The sequence below is a fragment of the Danio rerio genome, chromosome 8 (assembly GCF_052040795.2).
Source record: "Danio rerio strain M-AB ecotype USA chromosome 8, GRCz13ab, whole genome shotgun sequence".
NCBI classification, from domain to species: Eukaryota; Metazoa; Chordata; class Actinopteri; order Cypriniformes; family Danionidae; genus Danio; species Danio rerio.
The window spans coordinates 32592930-32617500 of record NC_141028.1 but is presented as its reverse complement, the minus strand read 5'-3'; the positions used below and the strand labels follow the sequence as shown (position 1 = coordinate 32617500).

At 35.9% G+C, this 24571-nt stretch overlaps 1 protein-coding gene across 5 annotated transcripts in view; it reads left to right on the top strand.

Moving 5' to 3' along the window:
* Positions 1-24571, top strand: part of dock8 (dedicator of cytokinesis 8) — a 99199-nt gene that overhangs the window by 1578 nt on the left and 73050 nt on the right. For 3 of the 5 annotated variants that reach the window (XR_015498076.1, XR_015498077.1, XM_087264865.1), the window contains exon 2: positions 19098-19203. The exons of 1 other annotated variant lie outside the window; for it this stretch is intronic. Coding sequence is in view for 1 of the 4 variants with exons in the window: in XM_087264865.1 (XP_087120991.1) it covers positions 19098-19203 (106 nt within the window). In the remaining 3 variants the exon portion in view is untranslated. Of the gene's footprint in view, positions 1-19097; positions 19204-21611; positions 21774-24571 lie in introns of those variants that run through there. One more of the 5 variants, XM_087264866.2, reaches the window with a different exon arrangement.

Genomic DNA, 24571 nt, shown 5'->3' with positions numbered 1-24571 from the left:
TTTGCGTGATGATGTATCAAATTATATATACGTATCAAATTACAATTACGTATCAAAAACTTATTGGCAATGTGCGAAAAGTAAACAACCCTGACTGAGTTTGTGTATACAACTCTTTCTTATACTGGTTGCAGCTTCCAGGATAACCCATTAAGAAGCATTGTGTTGAACAAAACAACACATGTCCTCTCTCTCTGTTGTATGTAAACAGTGTCAGCTTAGGTGAGATTTTGCGACTGCTCATGTCAATATTCAACAAGAAGCTTGGGCTCCACACTGTCGGGAATGTGATCAGGATCAGTTGCCAAAGCTGTGGAATGTGGATTAAAGACACAAGATAATTTTTTTTTTGCCTGTATACAATTTGTTTAACTTTCAAAGCACTGTTAGCCATTGACTTGCATTTTATTATTTTATTTAAAATGCTACTTCAGAAATAAATCGGCTAAATCTTGCATGGCCTGAGGGTGAGTGATTTAACTGCAGATTGATACTTTAGGTGAACCAGAACATTAAGGTTTTAGGTTTATAAAACTGATTCTTTAGGTTTGTTCCACATCAATGTGACTGAATGCCAGGCTGGTGTCTGTCAAGTCAGTAGTGTTTGTTTTGGGATGATTATAAATAGTTTTTCACATCAAGTGAACAATAAATATTAAAAATGGTGCAAAGCTTAAAAACAGTGTTTCACAAACAGTATTGGATATATCTGCTTGCATTTTGCTTCACTTCTTTTATGTCTGTTTAATAGTGTTCTAGGTTTATGTCCGTTGTCACAGCAGCATTGGGTAACTAGGATTAAGTAATTAACAGCCGCTCTTTCACTTCCCTTATATTCACAATAGGAAATTCAGAACGACTCAAAAAGATATAGTTGTAGGGAACAGATTAATTTAGTGTGTTTAAAACAAAAATACATGCAGTACAAACTACAGCACTGGCCAACAAAAGAATACGGGATCCAGGTTTGATTAGTTCATAATTGAACTCAATTAGTTTTAATACAAATGCTGTTGATATCTCCAAACGGGAACAGTAAATAGCCGTTTACAAATGGGAGTGATCTTTACTATCTCAAAAAAAAAAAAATAATAATAACATGCCATATAAACTGCAGCACTGCTCAGCCAACAGAATAAGTGATTCAGTTTTGCTTCATTTGAATTGGTGAGGTTTAATACAAATGCTGTTGATATTTCCAAAAGGTAACAGTAAACAGCAGTTTACAAATGGGAGTGATAGATAATCTTACTATCTAAAAAAACAAAAAACAAACATGCCATAAAAACTACAGCACTGCTCAGCCAACCGAATAAGAGATTCAGTTTTGATTAGGGATGTAACGGTATTAAAATTTCACGATACGGTAATACCTCGGTATGAATGGCACGGTACGGTATTTATTTACGGTATTCATTTAAAGGAAAAACAAAACTATTGAAGAGACTCAAAAAAATTGCTAGAATGTTCAGGTTACCTCAACACTGAACAGATCAATGACATACAAATTATCTATCTGTAAACTTTCAAACAGGAACTTAAATTATTCAATTTTAATAACAAAAAATATTAAAGCATGTAAAAAAAAAAAAAAAACACCACTCGAAAGGACAAGCCATGAGTGAGATAGAGGTCTCTTGGTGGTACAAGTCAATGTCTCCATCCATCTGAGCAGTGTGCTGTGTTCTGCTGTCCCCTTGACTAAAATAATCCCCATTATGTTAGTCGTATTCCCCGACTTGTATTTCAGCACAGTCTGGCAGTGCCTGCATACCCTTTTTTCTATCACCTTTTCTTCTTTCTTGTTTCTTTTCAGAGAGAAACTGAAATGCTTCCACACATCTGATTTAAAACCTACTTTAGGTTCGACCATTTTTAGCTCTTTTTCTTTGGCGCTACTAGCAGTACCCTCCATTTCTGCATTACTGGATCTGTAGCGACAACAGACCGCAAAGGATGATAGCCACGCCTGGGCTGATGAAAATTGTAGTTTCCGCAACTTTTCACCAAAAGACCCATGATTTTATTGAGTCACACCCACGGTGTGACTGGTATACCACGGTATACCATTGCAGTACGACTGTATATTGTTACATCCCTAGTTTTGATTCATTTGATTCATAAGTTGATTCAGTGAGTTTTAAGTCAAATTCTGTTGATATTTCCAAAAGGGAACAGTAAACAGCAGTTTACAAACAGGAATGATAGATAATTTTTCTATCTCAGAAAAAAAACATGCCATAAAAACCACAGCACTGCTCACCAATCAGAATGAGTGATTGCATTATGATTTACAATCTCTTTTTGATTTGTATCATTTTTTTTTGCTTGATTCTTAATTTAATCCAGTGAATCTAGAATTAATGCAAATGCTACTGATATTTAAAAAACTGAATCACAGTTTATATGACATTATACTCTTATACTATCTGTAAAACAAACAATCAAAAATGTGCTAAGTTCATCACTGTTCAGACAATTATTAATTCAAATCTGAATCATAGTCTCTAATTTTAATTTGACTTAATATTTAGTTTGATTACTGATTTGATTGAGGGAACATAAGTTTAATACAAGTGCTATTGATGTTTCTAACATAAAGGTAATCTTAGCATCTTAAAAATGCAGTACAAAGTTTGCACAGCCCAGCCAACAGTAAGTGATTCAGTTCTGATTCACAAAGTTTCATTACGATTTGATTTAATTTTCGATGCGAGTCTTGATTTAATTCAGTGGTTTAATACAGATGCTGTTGATATTTTTGAAAAATCGTAGCATCTATTAAAATATAAACCATGCAGTAAAAAGCACAGCGCTGCTCAGCCAACAGATTGTTTCTCAGATTTACACACAAGTGCAAGCTGACTAGCGCAGCTCACAGGGGGCTGATACTTGCTGTGGCGGCATCTGGTTGCATTGCACAAGCTGAACTCATGCTGTCTCGTGCAGACGGCTTCGAAAATGAGGAAAACGTCAGCACATACGCTGCAGATTTCTCTTGGCCCATGCACCACACCTCCCTTCTCATTTTCAGTGACCACACATTTATTTGCATGAATGATGCTGCATTCACACATGAAAAGTCTTCGGAGCACAGCTGTGTTTTACACTGAAGAAAGTTCACTGGAGTTTTTGTTTTACTCTTATTCATTCTGCTTTAATATAGATCTATACACTATATACTCAATTTAAGTTAAATTTCAGGGACATATAGGTCATAAGTTACTTATACCATAGCTTGTTGTTCCTAACTAGTCGTATGGAATATTTAGAATATATTAAGCAGACATTATCAAGTACATTTCACTGTCAAAGAAAGTCTGTTAATTATATAGTTTTCATATTTTGTGATTCATGTCTAATTATTATTTTTTGATTATTTATGTATTGCATTATGGGACGTTGATCTCTGCTTTATTGACTTGATGTTGGAAACCTGACAACATGACTTGTTTTTGCATTTTTAATAGTTTGAAACAATATATTGTATAAGAAATACAACTTAAGAAATGGGATTTGTTGATCTGCGCATCGATGGACTGACAAAATTTCAATTTACTGAAACTCTTATGTTAAGCTGCTTTGACACAATCTACATTGTAAAAGCGCTTTGTAAATTAACATGAATAAAATTTTTTTTAATAAGTCCCATAAAATAACAGAAAATGTACTGGTATTTTTGTACTGTACTTTACAACACCAACACTGACAATATACTATTTTAAGCTATTAATAATATCAATTAAAGTCACTTTTAAATTTATCCTCAAAGCGGCGCGTTTATACAGAAATGTATATTATTTATGTTTTATTACACTATTGATTTAAATTCAGCGACATGGTGGTGCAGTAGGTAGTGCTGTCGTCTCATGTGCTGGATAAGTTGGCGGTTAATTCCGCTGTCGCGACCCTGGATTAATAAAGGGATTAAACAGAAAAAGAAAATGAATGAATGAATGAGTTAAATTCAAACCAGGCTTATTGTGAAATATGTATCCAGGTCTACATTTCTGGGGACAGTGAAACACATAACTGGAGGTACGTCTGCTTGCAGTTTTTGTTTTTACAAATCCACCAAATGCCGCTGTGTACGCTTTTTGATGATCACAAATTCCTCTAGCGCGTCCTCTTCTTGTGTAAATTCACCAGAGAGTGCAATATATACTTGATCAGGCTAGCTTGTTGTGGACTGACTCACCGATTGACCCATCTACCTCTTTCCCTAAACCCAACCGATAGTGTTTTCAAAATCAATCTAGAAAAAAAAGGAAAGTCGTCGTGGCCGCATGATTTTTACTACGTTTTCCGCCCACTGGGAAAACTGGTTACACCAAGTGCAATTTTATGACAATTCTTAACTTTTTGATTTAGTGGCTAATTCATATGAATTTGTACTATCTATTTCGTACAATTTAGTACGATTTGCTCAAACGTAGTGCTAAAACGAACCATCGAGGACCTCAAGGACAACACATACAAAGATATGATGCCAACCATAGAGGACTTCCAGAGGTCTCCATAATCCTGGACCAGGCTGTATCCTGAGCAGATGCTATGGTGGTCATGAAGGAGTGGAGAGCATGAGACTGATTCCCCAGTGACAGTGACAGACAAGTCTCCACGTTGTTCCCGTGGGTCAGCTGGACACCCACTGGTGACCTACTCCCACCTGCAGCTTTTTAACAATAGACATCTAGTGTTCTCCAGCCTTTGGCGCCTAGACTGCAGCTTCGCACAGGAAGTTTGCCCAAGTTTGGCCAAATGGTTTTGCCCAAATGAGCCTGGTTTCTCTAGAGGTTTTTTCCTTTACTTTCGTCAATTGTTAAAGTTTGTTCTGTCGCCATTGGCTTGCTTGGTTTGGGAATTGTGGAGCTGCGCATTGATAAATTTGCTCTTTAGTGTTTGGAATGAAACCACAATGAACTAAACTGAACTGAACTTCAACTCTGATTTTTTTTTGTTTGAAATCTCATGTTACAAGAACTTCTAGGATAAGCTGCTTTAACACAATCTACTTTAACACAGTCTTATTTAATTTTATTGAAAGCAGTCGACAGCGTCATACCACCCCATAATGTTTGTTTTAAAGATGCAATACAGCCAGATGTCCCTCTGGCTACATAATTTAAACTCTCCAGAAATGAAGACAGGGGTATGTATCCTCAATGAGACTGTGTTGTTTAAATTATTTGATTTTGTTTTGTTTTATTTTTTCAATTAATTTTATTTATTTAATATTTTCTTCCCCTTAGAAAGAGAGAGGAAATTGTTCATAAGGATAATGTTGGTAAGTAGTAATTGAAAATTAATTTTGAAGTTTGTTTCCCTGTACTGGGTTGGGACTGGAAGGGCATCCGCTGTGTAAAAAACTTGCCAAAATAGTTGGCGGTCCCTAATAAATAAGGTGACTAAGCTGAAGGAAAATTAATGAATGTTGTAATTTGCTGAATTCATGTATCATGCAGAAAATCTCCCCCAAAAATGCTTCCTAAATATCAAAAGGTGTTGGAGGAAAGATCAAGGTCCCATTATTCAATTCAAAACTTTGCACAAACAAAAAAAAAGAAAAATATAAAAAACAAAACAATTTGACAAAATATTTTCTCACTTTGCAAAACGCAGAAACGTCTGTATGTTGAAGACTAGAATGCAGTGTTTGCTTTGTATTTCATCTGCTATTTCACAATCCGGGTAGAAGAGCAAGTCTAAGGGACACTAAAATGTTTTAGGACAGACAATGTGGTAAAAACAGAAGGTAAGGAGACGTGGCAGATTATAAACGAAAGCTCTCGGTCAGCAAAAAGGAAGCGCTTGACCATATCATGAGTGCACTTCTTTAATTTTTTGTTATCTTCAGCTGATGTTGTCGACCTTCAAGGGAAGTTTTGCGCTACAGCAGTGTTCTTGCACAATAGTTTTGTGAGGCACCCTGACCTACAATCATACTTGGCTGTGACGGCGAAGACAAACAAATCATAGTCCGCTCCCTTTGGAATGTGCCTGCCGCTGTCATGGCCGTACTTAGTACTTATGTTTCATTGAGGGAATTGTTATTGTTGTGCAGTCTGGAACGGGGGAGCACTGTACGGACAAATGTGACAAGCTGGTTTCTGTTTGGTTGGTTTTTTTTGAGGAATCTTTTGGTTTTGAAAACTGCTGTCCATTTTGGTTTTGCTGAATGTATAATTGGTAAATGTTTGCATCAAATTAAAACTTTAAAGGTTTAGGGACAGTAAAAGTAAATAATTTCAACATTTCAGACATTTTCAGTGTATTCTGCAATATATTGTGTTATAAATACCATTTCTACAGACTTTAATCTCTAATTGGAAAAAATTAATAACCCATACACTCTCGTTCACACACATACACTACAAACAATTTAGGCTTACCCAATTCACCTGCATGTCTTTGGACTATCACAATATCGTGATATTTTTATCCAAGGTTATCACACCGCCAGAATCTCTCTTGGCCCATGACTATCTAAGACAATTATTATCTATTATTTTTTACAAAACAATTCAATGGAAGTTTTAGTGTATATTTTAGAAGTGGTCATGGGGCAATATTGGAATTGTTATTGCTTCCACCTATATTATTTATTTGATATCTGACTTAATTTAGCAATTTTATCAGTCATAGCTAGCTGACAATTTGTCACTCACTTTGCAAAAAAATAAACACACGTCTTGACAGACAAAAAAACTTGACAACACTATAAAGGCTATTAAAATGGCATTTGAATGATCGATTGAAATAACACTGAATGCTTTTTTTATATTTATAAAATAATACAGTGCCTATAAAAAATCATCAAACCCTGTGAAAACCTGTACCTTTACTCACATTATATTATTCTTTCAAAAGACCTTCGGGATAAAGTTGTAGAAGCACAGGTTAGGAAAAGGCTACAAAAACATTCCAAAGGCTGGGAAAGTTTTTTGGAATGTTATATAATTTCAGGCTGTATAACAAATAAAGAGGGTGGTGGCGCAGTGGTTAAGGTCGCTGGTTGGAACCTCTGCTGGGTCAGTTAGCATTTCTGTGTAGAGTTTGCATGTTCTCCCAATGTCCTCCAGGTGCTCTGGTTTCCCCCACAAGTCCAAACACATGTGCTAAAGGTGAATTGGGTAAGCTTAATTGTGCTTGTAGGTGTATGAGTGTGAATGAGAGTGTATGGTTGTTTCCCAGTGTTGGGTTGCAGGCTGGAAGGGCATTCGCTGTGTAAAAAATATGCTGGATAAGTTGGTGGTTAACTTCGCTGTGGCAGCCCCTGGTTAATAAAGGGACTAAGCCAAAAAGAAAATGAATAAATGAATGACAAATAAAGTAATTGTTTCAAAGGCTATGATGATTTTCTGTAGGCACTGCACAGTTTTTTAGGGCTTTCAAACAACACACACACACATACAATACTAAAATATTCTTAACAAATTGTATTTATAATAATTTGTAATTTGTATTATAAAAAATATTTGTATATACACAAATAGTGACGTTTGCTGTTTGTTCAAACTACTTACATTATATAAGATAAGCTGAAACAACATAATTCTTGAGGTTTTTCAATCCACTTAAATTTGTAACAATAGTAAGTTAATTTAATTCCTTCATGTTGTTCCAACACAAATTGATTGTGTTGAATCCAGCATTTTTACAGTGTACATGAATGTGAACACACACATTTATTATGTAAACACAAACTTTTATTTTGGATGCAGTTTAATCATATGGCAGCACTAATATTCAAGTAATTGGTTAGTTCCAAAAATGGAATGCATATTTTAAAGGCAGAGTTGTTTTTGTGTTTTGTCTTTTAATGAATCATGTGAATGAATGAATAAATGAATCATGTAAATGGATGAATGAATAAATGAATGAATGAATGAATGAATGAATGAATCATGTAAATTGGATGAATGATTGAATCATGTAAATGGATGAATGAATGAATGAATGAATGAATGAATCATGTAAATGGATGAATTAATGAATGAATGAATGAATGAATCATGTAAATTGGATGAATGAATGAATCATGTAAATGGATGAATGAATAAATGAATCATGTAAATGGATGAATGAATGAATGAATGAATGAATGAATGAATCCTGTAAATTGGATGAATGAATGAATCATGTAAATGGATGAATGAATGAATGAATGAATGAATGAATCATGTAAATGGATGAATGAATGAATCATGTTAATAGATGAATGAATGAATGAATGAATCATGTAAATGGATGAATGAATGAATCATGTAAATAGAACAATGAATGAATCATGTAAATGGATGAATGAATGAATGAATGAATGAATGAATGAATCATGTAAATGGATAAATGAATGAATGTGAGAGTTCTCAAACTTTTTTTTTTCTTTGATGGGCCTAGACAGGCCAAGGTACCAGGCAAAAACAAACTTAGCAAAATGTTTTTATTAAAGTTATCAAAAATCCTCAGGTCACAAAAAAATTTAGATATCCTTGATCTTTTTTCACAGTTAAAAGTTTTTGCGAGTGCTGTTAAATGCAGTATAGTTACATTGATTAAAGTACAGTTATTATACATTGATGAAAATCATTCATTTCACTGGATGCAACATCCTAAACGGCGTACAGTATGTCGAATGGTTACAAAAACTAGTAGCAATTTAAAAAGTAGCAGACAGAATTGACACCATCTCTTCCTCTTCACACTTCTGAAATACCTGCTTTAGTAAACTGTCAAGTTTTCATAATAGCCCAAATGCCTTAAGCATATGTTCAGTCATTGTCAGATTGCACTAGAAAATATTTCAGATGATTGCAAAAAGCGAAGCAGTGGCACAGTAGGTAGTGCTGTCGTCTCACAGCTAGAAGGTCACTGGGTCGCTGGTTCGAGCCTCGGCTCAGTTGGCGTTTCTGTGTGGAGTTTGCATGTTCTCCCTGCATTCACATGGGTTTCCTCCGGGTGCTCCGGTTTCCCCCACTGTCCAAAGACATGCGCTACAGGTGAATTGGGTAGGCTAAATTGTCCGCAGTGTAGGAGTGTGTGTGTGTGAATGTGTGTGTAGACGTTTCCCAGAGATGGGCATCCGCTGCGTAAAAACATGCTGGATAAGTTGGCGGTTCATCCCGCTGGATTAATAAAGGGACTAAGCCGACAAGAAAATAAATGAATGAATGAATTGCAAAGAGCATCTAAAACTCGGTAACAAAACCATAGCTGATAGAGTTTGATAAAGTGTTTGTTTGCCCAAAGTGCTTGCTAATTACAGCTCCTGTCAGTTGTCAGAGAGCCGGTTGCTCAAATTGAGACTCTCTCTTAACTCTGTATCATGACTTCAGTGTTGAGAGCAGTCCATGATAATACAAGAATGAGCTGCTTTATTGTATTTGTGATGACTTTTCCAGTCATGCTATAACATTGTTTTGTGGGGAAGAAATGTAGCTCAACATCCTTTCATGTTTGATTGTCTTTTTTATTTTATTGTGACTTTCATTGTCAAACACTAACCACAACGGAATGTCTGGCTATTCTATAAAAGAAGTGATATATTTGAGTTGGAGAAGTGTAATATCATCATTTTCTGCTTGCTTTTATCGTCAAATGTGATACTTCGAAAAATAAGTAATAACAGTTTCAAAGTTTGTGAGTCAAGGGTGTTGTCTGTTTATTTATTCATTTGGAATTGTATTATGAGACCTTGAACTCGAGGAAGAAGGTTGCTAGATCGAGTCCCAGCTGGGCCAGTTGGCATTTGTGTGTGGAGTTTGCATGTTCTCTCCATATTTGCGTGGGTAGGACTAAATTGGTCGTAGTGTATGAGTGTGTGTGTGTGTGTGAATGCGAGAGTGTGTGGGTGTTTTCCAGTACCGGGTTGTGGCTGGAAAGGCATCCGCTGCGTAAAACATATGCTGGAATAGTTGGCAGTTCATTCCGCTGTGGCGATCTCTGATAAATTTGAGATTAAGCCAAAGGAGAATGAATGAATGAATGAATGAATAATATAGCTGACACCTTGGACAGGCCTCTCTTGTAAAAGAGATTTGAAATCTCAATAATACTTCTTAGCTAAATAAAGGTAAATAAAATAGAAATCAAATAAATAAATAAATGCAAAAAATGCTCAGCGATGTTCAAAAATGTTCTGTATTCTGTGATCTGTGTGCAGCGACAGTCTGCATGATATAATTTACTCCTGTATTTGTTTTTGCTCTGTGGCTCAGAGAATTTGCATGCTGTCGTGCCCCAGACTTGACTTTTAAATTAGATAATGAAGCAAATTTGTGGATATATACATGGAAAAGCAGTGACAGATGAAAATACATTCAGTAAATAAAAGAAGCCTTTCAAGTTTTTTATTTTCAATTTTTTTGCATAGGCAATAAGTTACCAAACAAAGTCCTGAAAAACAAGAAAAGCAGCTACAACATTTTTGACTTAACGGATGGTCTTATCAGTATCTCTCCTAGAATTTTATGGGCCTTTAGAAAAACTTTGTTGGGGACTCACAGTGCATTAATAAATAACCCAGAATCCCCATCCTCTTAATCTGTTCTTTCTGAGCAGTTTTCCTGTCAACAAATAAAAGCAAATTAAAAAAATGTGTAATACATAAAAAAAAGAAAATTAACAAACAAACAAAAAGAAAAAAAATAGCTAGATTAAATAGACAATTTAGCGTACTAATAATAACAGCCTATAAATCAGGAATTGAATCAAATATACAAATAATACACTCATATTTATTGCATTCTTCACAACATGCATTAAATATACATATATTTATATATAGTAAATACATAGTCAATATTTCTCTTTTTCTTTTGTTGTTTAATTCATTTGAAATGTTATGAATGTGTAACTTTAAGACTGAATGCATATATCATCATATTCCATTACTTTCTGTTAATGTTGAAGACATAACTGACTGTGAGAAAACATGTAACGATGCTCATTTTGATATAGTTTTCTCTGTAGTTGTCCATTGAAGCACGCATTATGGAGTGTAACAGCATATCTATATAGTTGGGATCCAGAAATAAATTAGATTTTTAACAATAACTGATAAACCTTCAAAGGCAGACCTTTGTTAACTCAGAGGTTGTTAATTGATTGCATATGTTCTTGTTCTTTTATTCTGGAACAACAACATCTCTTTTTTGAGTACTGCAACATTCACGAAACTTTACATGAATTGATTGGTAGGTCTTAAAGTGTTACCATTTGTATTTATTATAAGGGATGCTTATTAAAAGTTTTTGGCATTAAGTCATCCAGTTCATGGATTTCATAAAGTATGTGGCATATTTCCAAGTAAAACAAAATGGTTTTGATTCAAGTTCAGTGTAAGCTTGTTTTTATTTGCTTTATTAATCTTTTTGTTTTAAGATTTTGCAACAAAAACGAGTCAAGAAAAGGCTTACTTACAACATATCAGAAGCTCTGATGTGATTTTGACATTAGCTTGTTCAGTTTAGTTTGACTACTTGTTTAGTTTGGTTCCATACACACTGTCTGCATAGGCTGTATGTGTATAGAAGAGTACTAACAATTAAAGGCATAATAAATTCTGACATCATTTACCCAACTTGCATTTATCACAACATTTTTTGAGTTTTTTTTTTTCTGTTGAAAACAAAAGAAGTTTGTATTTTTTAATGTTAGAAACCTGTAACCATTGACACCCAAAGCAGGAAAAGCAAATGCTGTGGAAGTCAATGTGGTTACAGGTTTCTAAGAACATTTTTCAAAATGTCTTGTTTTGTGTTCAACAGAGAAAGGAAACTCCACTTAAGGATGAGGAAGCAGTGTGTAACTTAACATTTTTGGGTGAACTATCTCTTTAAGGCAGTAGTCCTCATCCTTTTTATCACCGCGGACAGGTCAACGCTTGACAAATTTGCAGCAGACCGATGGGGGTGGTGGAGGGGATACTGGGGGGGTGCTCATAGGTTGCTAGGCGACCAATCGAGGCTCGAACCAGCGAACTTCTTGCAGTGAAACCACAGCACTACCTACTGCGCCACTGCATCACCCTAAGATAATCAGTTTATCGAAATGTGCATTTTCTATACAAGCCGAACGGTCCGTTCTTGGCATGTGACTTGCGGTATGGTCCTCACGGCATTCATTAAACTGGTGAGTCTGGAAGGCGCTTGTGCGCGCACCTACATTGAAAATAATGAACTAGCGTGAACTCTAGAAAAGATGCGATAAGCAAACGGCCCCTAAAAAGCCACCGTCATCATTTTCAATCTCCAGTTGTTGACCTTGCACAGGCATGCTGAATTCACTTGATTAGTTGACAATTTCTTGGTAGTTCACGGGTCCTTCACTGGGCCTTTTCCCCTTAACAAAAAAACTTTCCAAAGACGCTTGTTTTTACTTATATTGCCAAGACTTGTTGACCAAGATGTGAAGTGAATGCGGTCATTTTTCAAAATAAAATATTTTTTCAAAATAAAAGGTTTTTCAAAACAAAAGACTCTGATAATAAATAAAATGAAATAATTAATGATTTCTTGTGCGGCCCAGTACCAATTGATCCACGGGGCGGTACCGCTTTAAGGTACATTTATATGACAGCAGTGCATTAAAAAAGTAGCATTTTTAAAAAAAATTCAAAATAACCCCTATTCACACACTGTAAAAGAATTATTGCTGATTTGACATTTTATTGAATCAAATTAATTTTTAAATTAACTCAACTTAGTCAATCAAACTGACAAAAAATATTAGGTTAAACTTTGGATAACAATTTTGTTCAAACCTGATTAACTTATTTACATTCATTCATTCATTCATTTTCTTGTCGGCTTAGTCCCTTTATTAATCCGGGGTCGCCACAGCGGAATGAACCGCCAACTTATCCAGCAAGTTTTTTACGCAGCAGATGCCCTTTCAGCTGCATCCCATCTATGGGAAACATCCACACACACACTCTTACACTACGGACAATTTAGCCTACCCAATTTACCTGTACCACATGTCTTTGTACTGTGGGGGAAACCGGAGCACCTGGAGGAAACCCACGCGAAGGTAGGGAGAACATGCAAACTCCACACTGAAACGCCAACTGAGCCGAGGTTCGACCCAGCGACCTTCTTGCTGTGAGGCGACAGCACTACCTACTGCGCCACTGCCTCGCCCTACTTATTAACATAAGATATTTAAATATAAACATACAAATATTTGTTGTCTTGACTTTTAGTCACTTTTTTAGTGCGTGATGGATACATGTAAACACTTTATTATGCATGCCAGGCTAGTAGTTGACGATGTTGCTTTGCAAAGAAACATATGGGCTTGTATTTTTAAATTGTCAGATGTGTACTTGTTTGTGCTGACAGAACATATTGCATTGTTCTGTAGCTGTAGATCTGAGCATAATTTGATTGTTTTTATACTATAAAATTGTTCTATTGGCTTCTATCATTTTTGTTCTATTGCATTCAAAAGTTAGCATTTTCATTGCAAATATAAAGTTAAATGCATGAAAAGATTGTAGTTGAATACGGTGCTATGTAAAATGAACTTTAGTTGAACTGACAACCGAACATAGCTGCAATTGTGTCCAGTGTTTACAGTGAACTTTAATGAAAAGACATAAAAATCTAGTGCATTTGTATGATGGGTAAATCTATTGTAGCATCAATGTCTTTACTGTCTTTAAGTTGTAGGGATTTTTTTGTCACCACAGTAACACTTTAAAATGCTGTTTAAAAGCTGCTGCAAAATATATGCTGACCTTTTTAACATGGAACATATTAACTACAAAGTGCATATGATTACAGCAACCCTATTATATATTAAACAATATGTGTAAATCAGTTGAATCAGCTCGTCATTATGAATGGTGACCCAATTTTTAGGGCTTTTGGGAAGCACAATAGCGCTCTGTTGTATCCCGGCCTGGAGAACAGGCTTCCAGCAAGCTCCAAAAAAACCTCTCTACATCTGAAGCAAATCCGTCTGCTAAAATCAATGAATCTTCTGAGGAAAACAGCCATTGTGGAACTGGGAACTGTTGGCTCAGACACTGTGGGAATGTGACTGAAGTGATTTAGGTGTGAAAATGAGACTCGTTGGTGTTTTAAAGGTGCTGAATTCATTTCTAGGACAACCAAGGGTTCATGTTATAAATCCAAAATAAATCTAGCGCTGTGTCATTTTTTTACACTGTACATTTCATTTAATCAGCCAGGAGGTGGGGAAATCTGGGACACTGTCTGCCTGATTGATTGATTTATTTATTTTTGCTTTGCCTGAAGTGGTTAGAAAGCACACACAGAGATTAGGTTTCTGTTAATTGTTTTTATCCTGACAAAACAATACTTTCTATTCCCAATCTTGCCTCCTACAGCAAACCAGTTTGCATTATTACACTTCAAGATAAATAAATAAATAAATAAACATTTAGTATTTTAATATAATTTTTTTCATACAATGTCAAAAATGTCAGCTTATGTCATCACCTTTTACTGTCACTGTCTGTCTGAACTGCTGGAATGTTCCACAGTTTGAAAAACTAAGGCTTTTTTACTCTCTTTTCCTTATGTTACAGCAAGCTGCTTTGACACAATCTAGATTATAAAAGCGCTTTAGTCGCCATAATGTAACCTAAACAAGCACATCCACACATCCCACAGCACACACACATATGAGGTTTCTGTGAATTGTTAGACTTTTATTGTTTTTATCCTAACCAAATGATATTTTCTATCCCCTAACCCAACCCTACTGCTTAAACTTCCTCTTACAAAAAACCTGTTTGCATTTTTGCACTTTCAGATAAACATCATTTAGTATGTCTACTGTATATATTCTTCCATACATTGTCAGAAATCTCAGGTTTAGCCATCATTGTGGGGACCAAATGTCATTATTTTGTTGCTTAAACCAGTACATATACACACAGACTATAGGTTTTTGTGAATTGTTAGACCTCTTTTGTTTTTATACTGATTAAACAACATTTTCTATCCCCAAACCTAACCCTACCAAACCTGCCTCTTGCAGAAAACCTGTTTGCAATTGTACACTTAAAGGGCACCTGTGGTGAAAATCAACTTTTGTAAGCTGTTTGGACAGACCTTTGTGTAGGTCTAGTGTGTCCACAGTAATATTGGAGTAATATAAACACAGAAAGTCTATTTTTTTAATTTCCTGGCATTAAAATAGGGTCCAAATCCCTCCCATTTTGAGGCCCACGGCAATGTGACATACGTGTGTGGTTCTCCCCGCCCACCAAATTGACCGACAGCCACCTATTAACATGTCTCTATAGTAATACATATAATCATATCCACAAGACAAGCTGTGCGCAAAGCAATCAGGATTAAAAGATCTCAGTTCTCTGTGATTAGCAGCACCTCAAGTATTTACAAGTTTAAAAATGTTTTTAAATCAGTGCATGTTTGTAATAAAGACAGTAAAATCACTACATAATTCATTACCACAGCCGTATGTCAGTACAATTATAAAAGAAGATGCTTCAATCCCGGTTTGTGGCCTTAAATCAGGTTTATTTTGTATATTAACATAACGGATATGCATACAGCAGTGTATATTACATATAAGCTGTCACATTTGCCATGCAAAAAACATGTGTCCATGCAAACTTTATAACGACATTGTGTGCGATTCATCGTTGAAGAAAGGCTTGAATTAAGTCAACAAGAAATACATCAAACAACAATTTGGAAAGTTCTTACTGTAGTAATGGAGATCTGCTTCATTTTTGTCTGTCACTGTGCTGCTTTTCTTCGTGAGACACAGAAGGTCTTCACCCCTCAGAGCGATCTCTATGAATCTGACAGCATGTGGAAACGGTGGGCGGGGGGAACAAGCTCAGATTCATTAAAGGCACAGGGCAGGCAACAAAACCAGCTACCATGTCCTAACTGCACAAATTTTTCTGATTATTAAAGGCGTAATAATCTGATGGGTATTTTGAGCTGAAACTTTACAGATACATTTTGGAGACACAAAAGACTTACATTAAATCTTGAAAAAGGGAGAAAATAGGTGCTCTTTAAAGATAAACATTAAATTGTATTTTTTTGACAGAATGTCAAAAAGCTCAGGCTTTGCTAACATTGTGGGGAACAAATCTCTCAACAAATAAGTAAACACACACACACACACACACATACACAATCATCAGTGCCCCCTATCCAATGTTCAGGGAACACGAGTGTCTAAACAATTTTATGCTTCATTAGTGAGTTTCAGAGCAGGCTCCTCATAAGCTGATTGCTGTGTGTTACTGAAGAGTTTGTTGTTGTCCTCGTCTCACTGCCAGAAGAGTACAATGGAGTCTTTCATATCACACTGACTGACTGTACTTTGTCAATATTTAAAGAGCGAATAAAATATGTTAGCAGTATGATCTGTGTATAAACTTTTGCTCTACCAAACTGTAACCGAAGAAATCGTGGAAAGCTTTTTGAAAATGTTGCTTGATGGTTAGGAAGCTGGGATGATAATGCAAATACTGTGGGTTCAAATATAGTAGCTTATCGATATGAATCTTTGCAGTTGTTCTTGATGGCCAAGCGAGGTGGCTGTTGCCTGATATATACTCACCGTCCACTATATTAGGTACATGTGTCCAACTGCTCGTTAACGCAAATTTCTAATCAGCCAATCACATGGCAGCAACTCAATGCATTTAGGCATGTAAACATGGTCAAGAAAATCTGCTGCAGTTTAAACCGAGCATCAGAATGGGGAAGAAAGATGATTTAAGCGACTTTGAACATGGCATGGTTGTTGGTGCCAGACGAGCTGGTCTGAGTGTTTCAGAAACTGCTGATCTACTGGAATTTTCATGCACAACCATCCTTAAGGTTACAGACAATGGTCTGAAAAAGAGAAAATATCCAGCGAGCAGCTGTTCTATGGGTGCAAATGCCTTGTTGATGCCAGAGGTCTGAGGAGAATGGCCAGACTGGTTCCAGCTGATAGAAAGACAACATTAATTCAAATAACTACTCGTTACAACCGAGGTCTGCAGAAGAGCATCTCTGAATGCACACCATGCTTGCAATAATATTTCCTCACAAATTGATATCGCCATCTACTGGCCTGGCATGCAAAATACAGTCTTTTCAGATGTTTTCACAGATTGATGTGAAGGAGACACTTTTTTTTTTGATTTAGTACCTTACTGTACTATATTTAAAAATGCTATGTTTAATTTGATTTGTTATATTTCTTTTATAATAATTTGTAAAATGTATATGCAATCTCCAATTTTTTTTTTCTTCTACACTTGTTTTTTGCTGTGTGTGTGTGTGTGTGTGTGTGTGTGTGTGTGTGTGTGTGTGTGTTTGTTTGTGTAGCTGAAACATTATACATTGCGCTATGATAAGATCATGTGTTCAGTATTGAGACAATGTTTAAAACAATGGTAATGTATACCTTGCAAAGTCAGTATTCTGTGGCTGAAACCGTTTTCAACAGAGAACAGAAATTGTACGTTGACGGTTGATTTAATAGACAGTTGGCTGACTTTGGATCAAAGTACTTTCTATAAATTCTTCAAACAGACAGAGTCAATGGCATATGGAAACAAAAGTTGGATGATTCATTAGTCATGTTGACTTAATAAAGCAAAACAAAATTACAGTGGCACTGTGGCTCAGTGGTTAGCACTGTCGCCTCACAGTTAGAAGGTCGCTGGTTCGAGTCCTGGCTGGGCCAGTTGGCATTTCTGTGTAGAGTTTACATGTCTCCCCGTGTTTGTGTGGGTTTCCTCCGGGTGCTTCGGTTTCCCCCACAGTCCAAGACATGCGCTATAGGTGAATTAGATAAAATGCCTGTAGTGTATGTGTGAGTGTGAATAAGAGTGTATGTGTTTCCCAGCGCTGGAAGGGCATCTGCTGTGTAAAACATACAGTATGCTGGAATAGTGGAATCATTAGCGGTTCATTTCGCTGTGGCGACCTCTGATAAATCAGAGACCAAGCCAAGGGAAAATGAATGAAAACAAAATTAGGCTTCATAAGACTTTAGTTTAACTACACTGCTCTCTGCAATGCTTTATTCTGAATAATAAATCACTCCATTCCAAGGTATGTTATTCTTATTAAGTGGCTCTCTGTAATACTTGATTCTGATTGGTCAGTCCTAACATTCCAAGGTCCAGTATTACCAGAAAACAACTGCTGAAACTTATAATAACACAGGCTCATCCTGGTATTTTAGATGGTCTTGACCGTCATTGAATACGTTCACATCCATATTTATATGCTTGCTTTGTCGCACCACTGTTTTTTGACGGTTTGGCGTCATCTTGTAACTAAATATAATGTAAGTTTAATTCTGTTTCTGCAGAATAAAGCAGGTTTAAATGCAGCCTGATGTGAGTCGGTGAAGAACAACCGGCTAAATGTACCTTATTACTTACTTCTTTGTAAAGGTTATTCTGATTCCTAATGTGCCAATAGCTACAGTAAGAAGCCATAAAATTGCTTTTATTTTTATCCAACTTACTACTTTTAGACATCTAGGATGATTTTTTCACTTTTGAGTGTACTCTCCCTTTAAAGCAGCCATGAAATCCAAATTTGCTCTTCTTATTTTTTATATTTACACAGTAGTTCTTGTTTTAAATGATGTATCTGTGTGCACTTCGTTATTTTGTAAAAAATTGTATGCCCTCATAATCTTTTATCAAATACAATAACCTTCCCTGCTCCCTCTAAATTACTTTTCTTCACTTCTGGTCACATGGAATGCCTTTAGGGCAGGGCTATTAGTGTGTGTGTGTCTTGTTTCTGCCCTGCTTTTGTCCATTTATCAATCTTTCTTCATTCTGTTAGCAATGTCCATCTTCCAACGATCCAATTAGTTCTCAATGGATGAAATCATGCACTTTAAGCAAATCATTTAAGGTTGGTAAAGCATGTGTTTAGTGATTAATAGAAGTAGTTGATGTCAGTGTGTGTAAATTTGTGTCACACGCTCACACCCAAACCTGGTGCCTGTACAAAATCTCTCTGGAGCATAATCCTGTGTTGCACCTGTCTGTTATCTGTTCCTCTCTACACTCTTCATCCTTGTTTCCTCTCTCTCTCTCTCTTTCTCTCTCATCTCAGACACTCATCGGCAGAGATCCGGAGACACTTCAGTGGGGTCAGCCATGGTTCCCTGCCGCACCACCGGCACAGTTACAACGCTTCTGGCTCTTTCTGCTTCAACGTAGTGAGTGATGCACTTTCACTTATAGAAACTTCTATAGATTCTGGAAAGTAACAATACTGAGACAAATCCATTCTGAACATCCAAGCTGGTCAGTTGTGGATTATGCTTAGATGTGTGTTTGTGAACAGTTTATTCTGGAAGTGGTAAATTCTGTTTGGTTGGATATATGGTTTACAAAGGCATGTATACAGTATAATATGTTCATAAGGGTTTCAAAATCATCTTTTTTAAAGTAAAAAAAATGGTCAGGGTTTTGTTTAGAGTTAGGCGATATAATATACAGTTGAACATTATGAAAATCTCTTTATCTGTGGAGAAAATCCATGGCCCTGTAAACCACATATATAAGAAAGTGTGTGTGTGTTTGTGTGTGTGTGTGTGTGTGTGTGTGTGTGTGTGTGTGTGTGTGTGTGTGTGTGTAATGTTTCTGACGTCATGGCCTAATGCAGTTTAGCAAAATATAAAGGTTGATATGTGTATTTATTTGTTTATATTTTTTACATTTTTCACACCTCTCTGTATAACTTGTTTCCGACATTTAACAAAATACCCTTTTCTATTTTAATTATTAAATAAAAGTTACCATGGACCAAAAAACTGTCTTTTTTAAATTGAGATTTATACATCTGTAAATTGTGTATAATCATTATACAGGAATAAATAAGCTTTTCATTGATGGCTTTTTGAGATTGGATAGTAATTGGCTACTATTTAGCTATTATATTAATTTAGCTATTTGAAAATGGGGAATTTGGTGGATTTAAAAAATCTAAATATTGAGAAAATCACCTTAAAAATTAAGTACTTAGCAATGAACATTACTTAACAAAAATTTACTGTAGGAAATTAGCATTTTTAATATAAATATTTAATACTTTTTAGATATTACTTAATATACATTGTTTGGCATTAAAGAAAAATAGTATACATAATTTTTACTCATTCAATGTGTTTTTTTAAATATTATTGTGCAAAATAAGACAGATTTTGTTATCCAGGTTCACAAATTAGTAACACTTCTTGACCTGTACCACATGTCTTTGGACTGTTTGGGAAACCGGAGCACCCGGAGGAAACCCACACGAATGTAGGGAGAACATGCAAACTCCACACAGAAACACCAACTGAGCAGAGGCTCGACCCAGCGACCCTCTTGCTGTGAGGCGACAGCACTACCCACTGCACCATTGCGTTGCCAGTTTTGTATTATTGCAATTTTAAATGTATATGTATAAGAATAAACATATAATTTTCATTTATTAATTTTCTTTTCGGCTTAGTCCCTGTATTTATGTGGGGTTGTCACAGTGGAATGTACGGCAACTTATCCAGCTTATATTTTACACAGCGGATGCCCTTCAGCCGCAACCTATCACTGGGAAACACCCATATTTACTCATTTACTCACATACACTACAGCCAATTTAGCTTACCCAATTCACCTATAGCACATAGCACATTGGACAGTGGGGGAAACCACAGTACCAGGATTTAACCCACGCCAACACGGGGAGAACATGCGAACTCCACACAGAAATGCCATGCCAACTGACCTAGTCAAGGCTCGGACCAGAGAACTTCTTGCTGTGAGGTAATTGTGCTACCCACTGTGCCACCATGCTGCCTTAACATATAATTTTATAGTTATTTATTATTAGATATTTTAGTGGACTTATTGAACTATACAAATATAAAATAAAAAAATCCTTCAAGAACATTAGAAATTAATGTCCCCACAATTGTGTGTGTGAATAAACTCGTGGTTCAGCTGTAACCTGCCTGCACTTTCTCTATGCTGAAAATGGGTCAAAGCCCAGACCACTGCATCTGGTGCCTTCCAGCTTTCACACACACACATACACGCGCGTATCCACACAAACATACATCTGTAATATCCATGGATTTTAAAAGCCGTTGGCTTCATAGAAACATAATCTTCCCGATGAGGATTTCCATTATTCACAACAGACAGGCTGCAGTGCAAATCAAAAATGCTGTTAAAATGATAAAAATAATGATAACGATATTTTATCTTTAGTGATATTTGGACTTCCCATAATTTATACATTAGATCGCCCAATGACAAACTCAGAAAATCACTTTGAATTATTCACAATATCAACTAAGCAAATTATTCACAAGCATTATTGTAAAAAAATCATCATTTTGTTTACAAATGACAATGACACAATAGCTATTTGTTAGTTTAGTATTTTATAATGGCCTAACATTAGCATTTTACCCATTTATTCATTTCTTGCTACTGTAAAGATATACTTCTAGTTCACGATATGTTGACAATACTCATAATGTTGAAAGCAGTACTTTGTCATTGAGCCATTACTTGATTTCAACACTTTTTGACTTGACATGTGCCCCTGCTATATTTCACCATAGCTAGTAAGGGAAGTGGTTGTGATGTCACATCCTGCTTATGGAAGCCCCAAAACATACAATGCTTCATGTGGCTAAAACCTATTAAGGAAGAGTTGTGCAGAAACAAGTTGTTTTTATTTCCGGGCAACGCCATCTTGTCGGTTCCACTGTAATTCGTTCGCAAGAAGCAGTTGGTAAGTCTTTTTGCTCTGCTTTTTTGATTCATTTCTGATCTACTTGTTCCATCTGTTGTTGGTTGTGTTCAGTTGTTAAATGCAGAAACGATACTCTAAGCTAAATATACAAAATGCATGCAGGGTGCATAGGTTATATTAAGCTTGAGTTGAATAAACCCCAGGAAATGTTTTTGTGGTTTCCTCTATGTATCATAGACACACAGTCAGGCCTCAGGATGAGAAGCTTACGTTTAAGCCAGTGTATGAAGTGATGCAGATAATATAAATGATACAGTCAGAATTGTGTTTTGATTTGGTTTTCCTTCGGGGTGAGATTATCTACAGAAATAACACCTTCACCCATAGACTATATTGTTAGTGTTCGTCAATAGTTAGTTTTCTGCTCCTCCTGTCGTTTACTGATAAATTATATGATATCTACAAAAACCAGATTAAAAAAACTGTAGTATTTGAGGTTTGCATAGTTATTATTTGGGTAGTCAATTAAATAAAATGCAGTTAGACTTTAGTGACTTATTTACATCTCATTGCAGCTTTGCTTGTACTGCTGGAGCTTAATTTTTCAATACTGCTTCCTTTCGTTCCATTTCTACTAACGCTCACAACTTTATCTTGCAATGTAATTTTTTTCTTGTAATCGTAAATTTATTTTTTGGCTTTGCAATTGATTTTCACTATTGTGACTGTTTTTCAAAGTTATTTTTTTAAGTTAATTTTATATCTTTCTTTCGTAAAATCTCTATTTCTCACTTGTGTGCTTATTTGATGTTTTTACAATTGTTTATTGTTCAATGTTGTGACTTTAATTTCTTATGATTGCAGTTATATTTCATTGCAGTGATTGTATTTCTCACGATTTGGACCGATATCATCCATATTTTTCACATATGGTAGCTTTGTTTCTCACTAATGCAACTTTAGATTTCTAAGATATTAATTTATTTCTCCCAATTCAGCTTTACCATGGTATTTTTCTCCAGTATGGCCATTTGTGAGAATTGAAACCTTTTTCACAATATTATGAAACTTTGTTTCTCACAAGTGAGCAATGGACATCTGTCAGTGGCTCAAACTAACGCTGCCTAAAAATTTGTGGTTACACGTTAGGAAATGCAAGATTTTTATATTTACATTTTTTATATTTATGTTTTATATATTTATATATTTTGTATTTAAAGAGTGCTTAGTTTTCTTATTATTAATGCGATAAGCCAAATGTGAATGTATTACATCATTTATTTAATATTTAATATAGAAGATATGGCGATGTCAATTATGGCCAATATGTAGAGTTTTGAAATTAATTTGATATAAAATTTGTTGAAAACAACATTACTGGACTGTCTGATGTTTCTGGTGTTCAAATCCCGCTCACTCAAGAGCAAAGTAAGGCCTTGATCACACCAACCGCAGTTTTTGCGTTGAGAAATGCCTTTTTTGACAGTGTTTACTAACGACCGCAAGCGTTTTGCTCGCTGCTTTTGTGCACTGCGCACCTCTTGTTTTAATTGCCTGCTGCACCTCAGGTTTTTGCCATTGTGAGCCTGCAGTTGAAAAAAGTAATGTCTGATTGTAAAAATAACGCAATACGCCAACTGCATCTTTTTCATTTTCCAATTAAATGAAAGCAGAGGCGGTGAATCAGCTCAAATCAGCAATGTCACAATATTATTAAATATTACAATTATAGCATCACCAGCAATGCTAGTGCTAAATATGCAGCAGATTCAGTCATTGCCTAGCAACATAAAAAGCACACTGTAAACAAAAAAAGCAGTGTGGTATGCATCACAATCTCAGAAAGGAAATGCACATTTGGTGTGATCAACCCTTAAGAAGGGACAGATTGCTTGCACAATTGTCTGTTTGCGTTTGAAGGCCATGTCAATCTGCTGATGGATCCTCTGATAGATGTGAATTTCAAGCGATCTAGCCAATCCCAGTCAAACCAGTTGAACACGTGACTACAATGGCCAATTAGCTGTGTCCGAGAGATCACTTCTCAGTGCACCAAACGCAAGCGGAAAGTGCTGCTATCATCAAATTTTAATAAATTTAAGTACAGACTTGTAAAAGTTGTTACTTTTGACATCATACCCAGCAGCTATTTATCACCATTTCAACTTTACAGCTCAGCGTTTGCTGCTTTTGACTTTATTTTACAACTGTGATTTGTGAGTGTTTTCATATTGTGCAAATTCACCTTTCATTCATTCATTTTCTTTTAGGGTTAGTCCCTTTATTAATCTAGGGTTGCCGCAGCGAAACTGCCAACTTATCCAGCAAATGTTTTATTTTGAGCTGCAACCCATCACTGGGAAACATCAATACACACTTATTCACACACCCAATTCACCTATACCACATGTTTTTGGACTTGTGGGGGAAACCGGAGCACCCGATGGAAACCCACGCGAACATGGGGAGAACATGCAAACTCCACACATAAACACTGAGGTCCGAACCAGGGACCTTCTTGCTGTGAAGCGAACTTTGCTACCACCTGTGCCACCATGCAGCCCCCAAATTCACTTTTGTATCTCTCAAAATGTGCAAAGTTTATTTTTTCTGTTCTCACTGTTTCTTTTTTATGTTTAATCTCTGGCAGAAATAGGCTTGCACAGAGATCAGATGAAATCAGCTTATCAACTTAAACAGTCCAGTGTTTTTTCTTTGATGAAATGCCTCAAACACATAACATTCATTATAAAACAAACTTATCTAGATGGGTAGTTTAGTTTAGTGTCTTTTATCAAAATTGCTTTAGAAAGACCTTGTCTTGTAAGGGCTTGTTT